General features: G+C 45.0%; 1 protein-coding gene across 1 annotated transcript in view; it reads right to left on the bottom strand.

Annotated features, from left to right (window-relative positions):
- The window catches only part of ITGB3 (integrin subunit beta 3), a 135,877-nt gene that overhangs the window by 53,737 nt on the left and 67,325 nt on the right, over positions 1 to 14,815 (bottom strand). Inside the window, exon 9 of the mRNA XM_073607661.1 lies at positions 13,540 to 13,674. Coding sequence (XP_073463762.1) covers positions 13,540 to 13,674 — 135 coding nt within the window. The remainder of the gene's footprint in view (positions 1 to 13,539; positions 13,675 to 14,815) is intronic.

Raw genomic sequence — 14,815 nt, 5'->3', positions numbered from 1 at the left:
AGGAGAGACATGACAGGATGATAAGGGTATACAAGAATGAGTGGATTAACAAAAGTGGATGGAAGCTAAGATGCTACCCCATTGGTTGTAGAGGAAGGGAGCTGGGGGGAGCTTAACGACAGTAACTGCAGAGTAGGGGTGGAGCCTCAACAGTCTGTGAATCGAGGAGTGGAAGAACGTCCCTCCCGCCCGCCCCTATTTGTATGTTTCATATGTTATGGTGTTTGTGTTCTATGATGGCGTTTTTTGGGCTCCTTGATGGCGGTATAATTCGGTGCACTGGGTAAAACGGTGGGGAACCATCTCAGGTATGGTATCCTCGAGTGGAAACGGTTCACTGTGGAGTGACCAGGTAGCGGTAAGAACCCTGGGTGGATGAGATCAGCTGGGTTTTAGGCCCTGAGTCAATAGGTCGGGGCTGGGGTGGCAACTCGGTTAGCTGGTGCCTTTGACACAATAATGGTATGGGTATATCGGTACCGTCAAGGATCTCAAAATAATTATATCTGGTTTTGAGTAGTTAAATATTATGTTGGTTATTTAATTAAAGTTGTTGTTAACAAAAGGTAGTTTCGGCCATTTTACCCCACCTCAGTTGTCGAGTGGTTTTTGATTACAAGTAAAAGGGGATATAAAGGTTTCAAGGATAAAGGGATGTGGTAAGTGTGGTAAGTGGATGGTTAGCTCTTAGCTACCCTAGTCATGATATCTAGCATTGTTTAGCCCACTTCATGTAAGCCCAGGGTGTCAAGGCTTAGCCCCATGCCCTGGACTCACAGTACAGTAATAACATATGGCGCCACTCTCTGCAAAATTTAGGATCCACCCACCACTAGGGAAAAAAAGCGGGTGAAGGGGACTCGTAACATCATTAAACCTGAACATTGGTGTAAAGATGGTAGGTATTGAAATTTTCTTTTTTTTAATAATTACAAAAGTGTTCCAAAGGGAGGAAGGGGGCAAATGGTGTGGGCAAACAAGCCTGGAAATTGGCTTTAATGACCAACTCAGAAGCTCAAGAGGTGGGACTATGTTCAACATGCTCAAGAAAAGTCTAGGTTTACATATAATTTCCTTTTCCCTACTGATCATTTTGACTTGGGTTTAAGCAGAATGCAACCTCTGCATTTTTCCTCATATGCTCACTGTCAGTTGCCCAAAGATTGTGCCCAAGTTTGTGAAACGTTTATAGTTTGCCTTTAGTGCACCATAGCTCTTAGCAAGAAATGATCATATAAAATACATGGTGGATGTAACATTCCGGGAAAACATTGGCCATTAAATAGGACCTGAACTGTGGAAGCTGTGCCCAAAAAGGCAAGCAGAGGAGAAAAGACATAACCAGCCTCATATCAGAGTTAGTTGCCCTCTGATGACCGGTGATCTGATGACCAGTGGTGCAATATTCAAAACAGCAGCATGAGAGTTGAAGAAAGTGCAGTCCTGCAGAAGCAGGGGGATCTTTGCACTGCAAGTAATCAGGTGCACCTTCCTCTCTAACAAGAAGAACAGTAAGCAGCAAAGTAATGCCAACACCAAATCTCTCTCCAAATCTGTTAAGACTAGCAGTCAAAAGAACAGTGTCTTAGATGATCTAGATGATGTAGGTATACAGCTATGAGGTTCAAGGCACACGTGTGTCTAGTCACAGGAAGCGCACTGCTATTTTCCAGGAAGAATTAAAAATAAAAGTTAATCTTTCAGGGTACTGCTTATGCACAATTAACAATTCTGGATGTTCCCGGTAACATAGCAAATCCTTATTTATTTTTTGTCCATCGAGTGACGCAGGACAGTCTAAGCACTGTCAGGTTATACTGCCGCCTACAGGAGGAATTGACACTGACAAATTAAATGTTGGCCCAGTTTAACTCCGCCCACAAGCATCATGTCTCAGCTTTATGCTAGAAGAGAAGTTTTTTTCCCTTCTGTAGGCGGCAGTGTAACCTGATGGCCTAAGAATTCCTGTGTCCCTCAATGGACTATTATGCACAGCTGCACCAGATTTTGTACTCTGCAGTTTTAGTAAATCAACCCCAGTGAGTACAAAAGTCACATTTTTAGTCCAAGTCCATTTTGAACTACGTGGTTAGTGTTTTCTTACTGAGGCAGGGGTCAGTAAAGTGGTTGGGAGGGGGGGGGGGGTGGGGGAAGTCATGCCAGAATTCTAAAAAGAGCTGTTGAGAATGCATGAAAGGAAATCCAAGACTTTACACAATGGTGCAAATAGACTTTAGATGTTTGCAAACAACCTCTACAAATTAGTGTTGTTGCTCTATCCACCAGTCAGATATTAGCTTTTATCATCTGACCTGCTCTAGCAATCAGGATTTTGAATACATATGTTTTCCCTCTGTTGCTATGGTTTACCCATCCCTTCACTCTGCTCAGGGTAAATTTATCATTATAAGTGATCAGCCCTGGAAATAGAACAGTCTGAATCATTTAGCCACAAACAGAACATTTGATTCTTGTCAGTGCCTTAGATAAATCAGATCTGACACCATGTGCTTGTTTTGAAACAAAGATGTTCCTGGCCTGTCATTAGCAGGATGTAGATAACAAGAAACATGTGTACATGCGTGTAAGCTGCACTCATGTGGAAACAGCTACAAAAATATATAAAGAGAGTTAAAATACACATGTAACCGCAAGCGATTGTGTGCAAATTTAGCAGAATTTGGGAAAAGGGCATGTGTGCTTAAAGGGAAACTCTTCCTTCTTGATTGATATATAAAAAGTTAACACAAATCTATTTGTAGAGGAGATTTTCCTCCATTTTCTGTCCTGTAGACACAACATGAATTTAGAGAAAATTGGGGGAATCCCTGGTTGTCACCAGAATTAGTGTCCTTATTGGAAGACTTCCCCTCTGTTCCTGGTGACAACCCAAAACCTGACATTTTCATTCACTGTCACTTTCGTTGATAATGGTAAACAGAACATATAGAGAGGGTGATTCTCTCCAATGGGGGCACAGTCCACAATAAAAACCTGACAGGTGTTCTAATCCCTCTCCACACTATCCAAAACTAAAAAAACTAGAAAAAAAAAAGTTTGTTTTTTTTTAATTTAAAGTGGTTGTAAAGTCAGAAGGTTTTTTTTTTTTTATGCATTAAAATAAAAAGTATTCTGTGTGCTGCAGCCCCCCTCAGCCCCCCCAATACTTACCTGAGCCCATCTCGATCCAGCAAAGTTGCAGGAGTGTCTTGGCCTCCCAGGACTCCCCTCCTCGTTGGCTGAGATGGCAGTGCGGCGATATTGGCTCCCCCTGCTGTCAATCAATGTCAGTGAGCCAATGAGGAGAGAGATGGGGTGGGGCCATGTCTCTCCGTGTCTGAATAGACACACTGAGCTGCAGCTCGGCTTCAGTGTCCCTCATAGCAAGCTGCTTGCTGTGGGGGCACTCGGCAGGAGGGAAGGGCCAGAGGAGCCGATGAGGGACCTTAGAGGAGGAGGATTTGGGCTGCTCTGTGCAAAACCAATACACAGAGCAGGTAAGTATAACATGTTTGTTATTTTTTAACAAAAAAAACCCAAGGCTTTAGTATCACTTTAAATATAATTCTCTCCAATTAATTCTTTCCCAAATTTCTCCACAGAGCTTGAGCTCAAATTGCAGGCATCCCTAGTAAAATTCTGCACCAAACCCAGATGCAAAGATTACACTCTCCATTGGATTTGGCGGCAGCTATGTAGTATAAGGGGATATCAATTGAATCTTATTTTTTTAAGGTTTGGAACTCACACTATATAGTCATTAATAAAATAAAGTTGTATAAATAATGTACAATCAGATTGATATGCTGACCACGTAGGTAGAAATAAACAAACCATAGATAACAGATTCAGTTGTTTCAAAAGGTATTTTGCTTAAAGGAGAAGTCCAGCCTGACCTTTTTAGGCTGGGCTTCTCCTCTGGGTCACAGGAGTGCAATTCGTTTTTCACTCCTGTGGCCCATTTTCAGCGTAGAGCGGTCTCAAGTCCGCTCTCTGCTGACGTCACTGCCATCAGTCGAGGCAGTGCGTCATTCCAACTTCCAAAGTTTTGATCCGCCAGCTGCCTTGATCGATGGCAGTCTCAGCAAGCCGCTGAGATGGCCGCTCCCCGCCCCTCCACAGCTCATCGCTCCAATGAGCGTAGAGGATCAGAGCAGGAGAGATGCTGACTGACAGGCGGCATCTCTCTGCTTGGGGAGGAATGAGAACCGAGCCATCGGCGATGTTTGGTGGCTCAGTTCTCAGTGCAGAGACGGTCTGATGCTCCATCCACCTAGGTAAATATGAAACAAAAAAAAAAAACATACTTCTCTTTTGAACCTGACCTGATCATTTAACTCAACAAAACGAAGAGCAATTTTGTGGAATTTAAATGGATTTTACACAAGGACAAAAAATCCTGTGTTTGCTAAAAACGATTGTTTACAAATCGTAATGCATACTTTGTAGCTTCAATTTCTGGCAGACATGATCCTTAAAGTGGACCTTCAGAGCCGGTTCACACAGGGGCAGCACGACTTGCAGCGCGACTCACAGAGGCAACCTGCACACGACTTCAGCGGCGACTTGCAAAATTACTTCTGTATAGAAGTCAATGCAAGTTGCCTGAAGTCGCCCCAAAAGTAGTACAGGAACCTTTTTCTAAGTGGGAGCGACTTGAGTCGCTCCCATTAGAACAGTTCCGTTGTACAGAACGGAACGCGACTTGTCAGGCAGCTATGTTGCCTGACAAGTCGCCCCTGTGTGAACTGGGTCTCAGTCATTTTTTCAACTTTCCATCTATTAAATCCTCAGCCCTTGTTGTTTTAACTTTGGATAGTAAAACATTTTTTTTCTGCCAGTAAATACCTTATACAGCCCACTTCCTGTTTCTTGTCTGGTCATTAGCCTAGGCTTATGACATCATGCACAGCTCTCTCTCTAAGGCTCGATTCACACAGGGGCAACACGACTTCAACGCGACTTTGCAACGCGACTTTAACCCGACTTCAACACGACTTGTGGATCCGACTTTCAATGAACGGGGATCCGACTTGGATCCCCGCCTAAGGGGGAACTCCGCGCCAAATTTTAAATAAAAATCCGGCATGGGTTCCCCCCCCTTGAGGGGAACCCCCCTACGCCGAAAGGATGGCGTGGGGGGTCCCCGCAATCCATACCAGACCCTTATCCGAGCACGCAGCCCGGCCGGACAGGAATGGGGGTGGGGACGAGCGAGCGCCCCCCCCCCTCCTGAGCCGTACCAGGCCGCATGCCCTCAACATGGGGGGGTTGGTGCCTTGGGGGAGGGGGGCGCGCTGCGGCCCCCCCCACCCCAAAGCACCTTGTCCCCATGTTGATGAGGACAAGGGCCTCTTCCCGACAACCCTGGCCGTTGGTTGTCGGGGTCTGCGGGCGGGGGGCTTATCGGAATCTGGGAGCCCCCTTTAATAAGGGGGCCCCCAGATCCCGGCCCCCCACCCTATGTGAATGAGTATGGGGTACATGGTACCCCTACCCATTCACCTAGGGGAAAAAAGCGTCAATAAAACAAACAGTACACAGGTTTTTTAAAATAATTTATTAGGCAGCTCCGGGATCTTCTCCTGACTTCGGGGGTCCTCTTCCGACTTCGGGGGTCTCTCCGCCGTCTCCTCCCGGTGTCCGCATCTTCTGCCGGCTCCTCCGCTATCTTCTGCAGCTCAATTGCTAGCGGTGGTCCGGACTTCTGCCTTCTTCTTTTCTTCCAAAGATGTTGACACGACGCTCTCTCCAGCTGGAATGGTCTATGAACGCTCCGCAACGGACTTATATAGGCGGTGACCCCGCCCCCTTATGAGGTCACTGTCCCAGGGCATGCTGGGGCTGTGCCGTCATAAGGGGGCGTGGTCATCACCCGGTGACCACGCCTCCTAAAACGTCACAGACCCAGCATGCCCAGGGACTGTGACGGCATAAGGGGGCGGGGTCACGGCCTATATAAGTCCCTTGCAGAGCGCACAGAAACCATTCTGGCTGGGGAGAGCGTCGTGTCAACATCTCTGGAAGAGAAGAGGGAAGAAGATGATCCAGAGGTCCGGACCACCGCTGGCAAAAGAGCGCCAGAAGATAGCGGTGGAGCCGGCAGAAGATGCGGACACCGGGAGAAGACGCCGGAGAGACCCCCGGAGTCGGAAGAAGATCCCGGAGCTGCCTAATAAATTATTTTAAATACCTGTGTACTGTGTTTTTTATTGACGCTTTTTTCCCCAAGGTGAATGGGTAGGGGTACCATGTACCCCATACCTATTCACATAGGGTGGGGGGCCGGGATCTGGGGGCCCCCTTATTAAAGGGGGCTCCCAGATTCCGATAAGCCCCCCGCCCGCAGACCCCGACAACCAACGGCCAGGGTTGTCGGGAAGAGGCCCTTGTCCTCATCAACATGGGGACAAGGTGCTTTGGGGTGGGGGGGGCCGCAGCGCGCCCCCCTCCCCCAAGGCACCAAACCCCCCATGTTGAGGGCATGCGGCCTGGTACGGTTCAGGAGGGGGGGGGGCGCTCGCTCGTCCCCACCCCCATTCCTGTCCGGCCGGGCTGCGTGCTCGGATAAGGGTCTGGTATGGATTGGGGGGGACCCCCCCACGCCGTTTTTTTCGGCGTAGGGGGTTCTCCTCAAGGTCCATACCAGACCCAAGGGCCTGGTATGCCCCTGGAGGGGGAACCCATGCCGGATTTTTATTTAAAATTTGGCGCGGAGTTCCCCTCAAGATCATTTGAGCACAAGTCGCATGCCGAAGTCGGATCATGCGAGACGGCGATCCGACTTCAATGATAGTCAATAGGCTGAAGTCGGATCAAAGTCGGATCCAAGTAGTACAGGGAGTACGCTCTGAAGTCGGAGCGACTTCAGTAGTGTCTATTAAGACGCTCCCATGCACTGTAATGTGAATCTCTTTCTGGGGCGACTTGGGGCGACTTGAGGGCTTACAAGTCGGATCCCAAGTCGCGGTAGTGTGAACCGAGCCTAAGGCCTCATGCACACAAGACGCTGTTAAACACGTGTTCAGAGGCAGTTGGACACTTTTTTCAACTGCCCCTGAACTCATTCAATGTTATCCTATGTGTCTATGTACACAGTCTAGTTTTTTGCCGTTTTTAGGCAGTTGCGTTTAACCTCGTTTTTCCAGAAGAAAAAAAATGGGTTCAGACGCAAAATTTTCCATGTTTCAGACGCCAAACGTGGCTAAATGCCGGTACCCGCGTTTAGCCACATTTGTGTTTATAAGTGTTTTTAAAGGAACCCTATTTTTAGGACCAGAAAACACAGAAATATGATGGTAAACTGCAGCAGAGAATGACATTTTGCGACCCGACTTTGGGGCAACTAGCACTACAACATATGTAAATTTGGGGTTCCTAGCACCAAGTGGCCCCAAGATATGGGGCCCCAAAGTCAGGTCACAAAATGTCATTCTCTGCTGCAGAAAAATGCTTGACATTTTGCGACCCATTGGACATCCAATGACGAAACGCGTAGCGCGGGGTTTTACTAACATCTTGCGTCACCCCCATTCAGACGAACACAGGCTATTTTGACGGTTTTTATCCTTTCATGCTTACACTAATCTTTAAAATGTGAGTACCATCTTTGCTTATGTATAAAATAAACTTTTTAAAAACGGCTTTACGCTATGGGCATCCCTTCTCTTTCACATGTTGAACACACTAAAAGTCGCTAGACAACATTTAAAACACGGACCAGAGCTGCCAAGGGTTGCTACACAGTGGCAGACACTGTGACCGCGTAATACCCCTGCAGGGGTGAGGCTATACGGTGAGTGTATGCACATTAGGAGCACGATTAAGAAGCACTATCACCAAGCCAGCACCTGAATAAGAAGATCTTTAAATAATATTGTCTTTCAATAAGGACTGACTCTTTCTGAGCACAAGTCACTTTGCCATATAAGAAGACAAACAATACACACTGAAGCATATTCTCTGGTCATTGAAACTACACTGTCAAGCAGCCGCCAGAGGTTGTAACACAATCTAGACATCCAAAATCCACTGCAAACTGGGTGACAGAGGCTGTAACACATGCTGTTTCCTTTTTCTTTTATTTCTTTATTCATTCACCCATTTTTTCGTTTGAATTAGTCCAACTGCTAATGGACACCATAAGTTTGTAGTACCACACCGTGATATATGTGCACACACACAAGGTTCGAGGCATTTGCTACTAATTTATAATATACACAATTTAAACTATCCAGTTTCCACACCTAGTCTGGAAGACTACACAAGGTATAATACGGTGGTTCTATTATCAAACATTCACTCCACTAGAACAGCGCCACATCTACATTTGTTTTATATATATCTCATGAGAGTTTGCCAGGAAGGAAGGGGGGATGAGTCATAAGAGGGCCAATGAGAGCTACGGGGCTGCAGAGCTGGAGGTGTGCCTTGGTGTATGTGTAAATCCTGGAAGTGAACAGGCAGCAGCTTCAGCTGCCCACAGTTAAAGTGGTTGTAAACCCCATTCATGAAATCTGACCTTGGCACATATATCTGCAGTGTTTACTTATCTCCTTCCAAACCTCTAAGTCCAGTGTCTTTCTGCTGCTCCTTTCCTCTGGTATCAGCATGATAACTTCTGACAAGTTCTCTGACACAGGAGATAAAAGCAGCTGGAAATCTGTGTAGGGGAGGGAACTTAGAGATAGATAAGAAGAGAGCTTGTCTATTCATAGTACAGCTCTGCAAGTTTCTTCGTTCCTCTGCCTATGTGGAGGGAGGTGTGTGCCTTTCCTCCAATCTGCTGTGACGCAGTGTAAGCCCAGACTCCACACCCACTCATGAAACTGGAAGAAAGATTTCTAACACAATGTGCACTTTCTAAAGAATGCAGAAAGCTGAAGACAGCAGATATACATGTAAAACTTATGTAGGGAGATTTGTTTCATCCCCTTATATCATCTGAGGCTGTTCACTTCACTGGGTATAGGACAGGGTTTACATCCACTTTAAAATGAATGCAGCCAGACTCAGTGGAGGGAGATTTCTGCAGCATATTTGGCAAGTACAGAATCACAGTATATCAAATAATATTCAAAGTTGTTGGAGGGAAGCTTCAGAATGCCAAAGCTGTTTTTATTACAAATTATTTGTTCAACTCGAAAAAAGACTGACAGCTCCGGTCGGAGCTGCTGTATTAACTATCTGAAGTTAATACAGTGAGCTGTTGTGTTTTGACAAGGGGACCCCCCCCCCCCCAGAACACTCTGATCAGCGCTCTCGACTATTGGCTTAGAGCACTGATTGGAAGTTGGTTGGCTACTGGCTTTCCAGCATGCTCATCCAACAGAAGCTGGCCAAAAGGCCGGCTTCTGTCGGACAAGGTGCCATACACACGGGCTGAATGTCGGGCATTTTTTTTTTAACAAGCTGATGTAGGCCGGTATTTGGCCCGTGTGTACGGAGCTTTAGAATCCTGGCATAACCCTAAGGCTCCTCTCACACTGAGGCGCTTTGCAGGCGCTAAAGTGCTAAAAATAGCGCCTACAAAGCGCCCCGAAAGAGCCGCTCAATGCACTCCAGTGTGAAAGCCCCGAGGGCTTTCACACTGGAGCGGTGCGCTTGCAGGGCGTTTAAAAAAGTCCTGCAAGCCGCATCTTTGGAGCGCTGTAGGAGCGGTGTATTTACCGCTCCTAAAGCGCCCCTTCCCATTGAAAACAATGGGGCAGTGCTGCAAACCCACCCGCAAAGGTTAAAACCGCCCCGCTAGCGCCGCTAAAAACGACGCACGCCTCAGTGTGAAAGTAGCCTAACTGATCTTAAAAATACTCCCTCCCCCCACCCCCCAGCTAACACCTATGCCTAATAACCTGTGTAATAAAGATGAATATACTGACCTATTTTTATGCCGCTCCGGTTCAGCACCGCTGCAGGGGAGAGGAGGGAGAGCCGATAATGGATGGGCCATAGTAAGCCTATTGGTGACACTCAGTCATTACCAGCCGTTGTTGAGCACTCTCTCCTCTCCCCTGTAGCCAGGCGCTGGCTGACACAGGGGACACCACATGAACGAACCAGAGTGGCATGCAAATTGGTAGGTATACGCGTCTTTCTTACACAGGTTGGCAAGCATAGGTGTTAGGACGGGTAGAGAGCATTTTTAAGATTAGTTAGGTTGCTCAGAATTCTAGTTTAAATTAAAAGGAAAAATATCAAACAAACTTATTGTTACTTTTAAGGCCTGAATAACATTTATGGGCAACATAAGAGTTTTGTGTTTGGGGAGATAGTTGCAAAGGACGCCGTATATATACAGAAATGGGGGGGGGGTTGCAATGTGTCTTCTATGTGCACTGGGGCTGATCATGTGATTATATGAGGTGAAGTGAAGGAGTGGAGTCTTAGCTTGGCCCATGTCATTACCTACAAATGACAAGAAAGTAGGGATCATCAGTTGCTAACATTTTTTGTATATTGATGGTCTTGAAAGTGGAAATGTTTTTCTTTTTTTCTTAGACAAACTAGATTTTCAGTTCAATCTCACATTAATGGGAGAGAATTTAAAAAAAAAAAAAAAACGGCTTAAAGGAAAAATACCATGACACATATGGACTGAATTTGTGTGTGTGGAAAACACGTGTTTGGTACATATTTTTTTTATTTACTTGTGTCCTAAGCAAGCAGAATTATGGAGAAGAGTTCTAGATGATTTAATAAGGGTGGTATGTGACTAAACGTAAGCAAGGTAGGAACAGCACAAAATACCACAGAGCTCTGTGCAGGGAAAAAAAAAAAAAAAAAAAAGAAGACCAATAAAAATAAAAAAAATAAAAATAGGAAGAACTATTAAACGTAGGCTAAAAATCAGACTTGTGTTTCAGCCAGCTCAGATTTTATACCAATAAAAAAGTAAAACCAAAATGATAACTGTAAAGGTAGACATGCATGTAAAAACTTGCGGCAAGTGAAGCAACTGGCAGGATGTGGGAACATGTATAATACACTGCTATGCCTAAATCAACTACTGAGCAGTAGCGGCATGTCTGTCCCTGATTTTCACCAGAAGAAAGGTCATTAGGTCTCCAGGTATTTGTAGTTTAGCAGCATCCATATACTTTGGTTAATTTGACTATAACTATGATTAATTTACCTACTCTGATTTTAATGACATATGGCTATGTTTGGTACATTGTATTCTAAATACTCCGCTCATATTTTGTATTATAAGGGGAGGAAAAAAGGCATTTTTCTTTTTCACGGCTTATATTAATCTTTTATAAACCTCTTTTTTTTTTAATTGTGCTTTTATTTTACATGTTGCATTTAACATTAATAGCCATAGTCTGCCAATTGCTTCTGTCAAAATACACTTCTCTCTGTGCAAGGTGCATTGACTGTTTCCTCAGATTTGGCGACTCGTCCGAATGTGTAACGGAAGTGATGTTTCGTCACCGCCATCTTGCAACACCCTGCACTCGCCCACAGTAAGGATACACTGAGAAGGGGGAAAGCCAACATCTTGTTACACCCACCAGAGTTTTGCATTTTACACTTTTTTTTTTTCCAATATTTTTATTCAGAAAATTTTAACAAATACAAAATCGACATTTTTCTTTTTTGGTATGAAGAAATGTTTTACACTTATTTTTAAGGGTAAACTGAGGTTATATAGTGAAATACAGTACTTACAACTTCGTCTGACGGTTTAGATGTCAAATTTTAAAAGTAGCGAACTTCTGTCAGATTAGCAAGCCTATGAGATCAGCAGGCTCGCCGCTATGCTTTTAAAATTCAACATCTAAACAGTCAAACGGAATTCTTAGTACTGTATTTCATTATATAACCTCAGTTTACAGTTAAAAATAAGTGTAAAATGCAAAACTACGGTGGGTGTAACAAGATGTCCGCTTGCCCCCTTCCCACTCTATCCTTACTGTGGGCGAGTGCGGGGTGTAGCAAGATGGCGGACACATAATGTCACTTCCGTTACACATTCTGACGGGTCGCCAAATCTGACACACAGGCAGTCATTACCAGATTGTTTGTAAACAAAGCCACGTGATCACATGCCATGATATCATAGTGATCACATAATCAGGAACCATGCTGACTGGTTTCTGGTCACTGTATCCAGCAGGATCACTATTAGATACAGCTCTGACAAAGAACTCAGCTTTCGCAGGCTGCTATATTTACTTAGCAAGTCCTGGCTTTTATGGTTGGTAAAAGTGGCAGAGGGAGCAGAAGCGAGGGTAGGCTTACAGGACATGCTATGTGCACCCTGAGTATTTTTGTGAAGATTTTTGGGCATATGTAGCACGCCTAAATTAAAAGACTGGTTAATGTGTCCTCAGCACTGGTTAATGTGTCCTTAGCACTTAAAAAAGAAAGTAATGTGGGTGTGAAGGGATTAATACCAGCATATAGCCCTCCACTCTTGAAGGATTTTGTGCTAGCATTCTGAGCTTTGATCAGCGAAGGAAATGGGTTAGGTTTAGTTGCAATGTGGGTGCAGATAGATTGGCCAGTAAAGCATTTTGGAATACAATATGTAGCAGAGGGTTAACTGCATCCTGGTTTTGTATTTATAAGTGGTTGGGAGGTGTGTCACTATAATGTGAGCAGACATGGTGCTTTGCATAATCCAAAAGGCATGACCACCATTTTATTTGATTTTGGAATCTACAGTATATTGATAGTGGAATTGAGGCAGGGATGGTTGTAAATAAGCTGAATTTCAGGCAGATTTTTTGTACTTTTGGACAAAAGGGGGTATTTAGTTGTTACCCCACGGGGGGGGGGGGGGGGGGGATGGTTTCATCACTACCTTTCCCTGTGACACCAAGACAAGTAATGGGGGCAACGGTTGTTGCAGAAACTGGGAGGCACAGAATCTTCCTAATTCAACTAAAATGTGGCACACTTCCTGACTTAAGAATGATTAAAATGTGGAGCAATGAAGTATAAAGAGTAGATTGTAAAACAAAGTACAGTGAGATACTTAGTAGACATGACAATAAATCATACAGCTCCTGTGCCTGTATCCCTCTCTGAGGCCTCCTTCACACGGGTGAATTTATGCATACATTGGACTTCAGCATTAAGAGTCAGCAGCTTTCTCCAGCTATGCGAACACCAGTGGCTGCTCAGCCTGTTTAAGTAATGACAGGCTGAGTGAAACCGTCACTGTTCCCATGTATCTGCAAACCCAGTGGTTACCTTCGATTAGGGAAAGGTGGCCAAACTTGAATGCATCTGTCCCCTGTCTGGGGGGGGGCATGTACGTGTAAGAAGTTGACGTCTGATGGAGCCATGACGGTACAGACACTGAAAATAGGGCAGCTTCTTTGTGCCCCTTCTAATTCTCATCAATGGAAAGAGATGGGGAAATGGGAGCAAAGCTCCTATCTGCCTACAATAATGTTCTGCTCAGTTTCTTGTTTCTTTTTTTTTTTTTCTGAACAACGCTTAAGAAATCAGTAGATAAAACTGGAATGCTACAAACATTTTGTCAAGAATCTTTCTTTAAGAAAAATGTAGGGAGGAAATATAACTCACAGTATCCCCAATCTTGAGCCCTGAGCAGGATTTTAGGCCTGGTGTGACCTCATTGTTGGTGCAAGTGGCATTGAATGAGAGCGACAGCTCCTCGGGAAGATCACGGACTTCGAGTTCCACCCTAGATCGAATCTTCTGTGCTCACAAAATGAAGAAAAAAAAACACAAAGTAAATTAGAAAGTAGAGAAAAAAAAACGTTGGCAGGTGAGAAAACATTAAGCCGAAAGATGACCAAAGTAAGACCTCTCTCCACACCACTCTTTCCACTCTACTGCCTTAAAGTCATAAATTGGTGGTCCTGAAATACTAATGCCGCGTACACACGAGCGGGCTTTACAGCAGACTTTGCACGGCGGACGGGATTTCGTCAGACAATTCGATCGTGTGTGGGCTCCAGCGGACTGTTTTCTCAAAAGTTGGACGGACTTAGATTTGAAACATGTTTCAAATCTATCCGACGGACTCGAGTCTGGTCGAAAAGTCCGCTCGTCTGTATGCTAGTTCGACGGACAAAAAGCCACGCTAGGGCAGCTATTGGCTACTGGCTATGAACTTCCTTGTTTTAGTCCGGTCGTACGTCTGAACGTACGAATTCGACGGACTTTGGTTGATTGTGTGTAGGCAAGTCCGTTCATTCACAAAGTCTGTTGAAAAGTCCGCCGGGCAAAGTCTGCCACAAAGTCTGCTCGTGTGTACGCGGCATTAGTTTCAGAAACCACATCTCTGGAATCTACTACATATTTGGCCACATGATCCTTGTTGAAGGAGAGATACAGCCATTAAAGGTTAGTTCCACTTGGAGATGAGTGTGGTGACACCTTGAGCTCATTTGAAATCTTCAAGTCCCTTTGGCACAGTGGAAAAAGGAACTTGTAGGCTCTCTATTTACAGATCTCTGTAAATGGATGGTGTGGGCAGAGCCATGCACAGCCATGCTAATTAAAAAAAACAGGAGACTGCAGGAATAAGAAGAAGTATCCTTAGATTCAGTACATGGGAAGCGGTTCGGGGATGGGCTGCTGCGGACTGTGACTGTTTCACCCTAAATATGGGGGTAGTATGAAACATGGTCGGAGAGGTGGACTTGGCCTTTAAGAATGCTGACCTTCCACTTTATTAGAGGTCATGTGACCAAATTCCCTGCCTTTTGGAATGATCCTGGTGACTGTAACCCATAGAAGGAAGTGCAGAGTAAACAGCAGACAGAAAAGACAAGCTGAAATAAATAGGCAGTGCAGGTTCATGTAGTTTGTGGAAAAAGGAAAGGCTTTGGGA

The sequence above is a fragment of the Aquarana catesbeiana genome, linkage group LG12 (genome assembly GCF_042186555.1).
Source record: "Aquarana catesbeiana isolate 2022-GZ linkage group LG12, ASM4218655v1, whole genome shotgun sequence".
In the NCBI taxonomy this organism is placed as follows: domain Eukaryota; kingdom Metazoa; phylum Chordata; class Amphibia; order Anura; family Ranidae; genus Aquarana; species Aquarana catesbeiana.
This window is presented reverse-complemented; position numbering and strand designations above follow the sequence as displayed.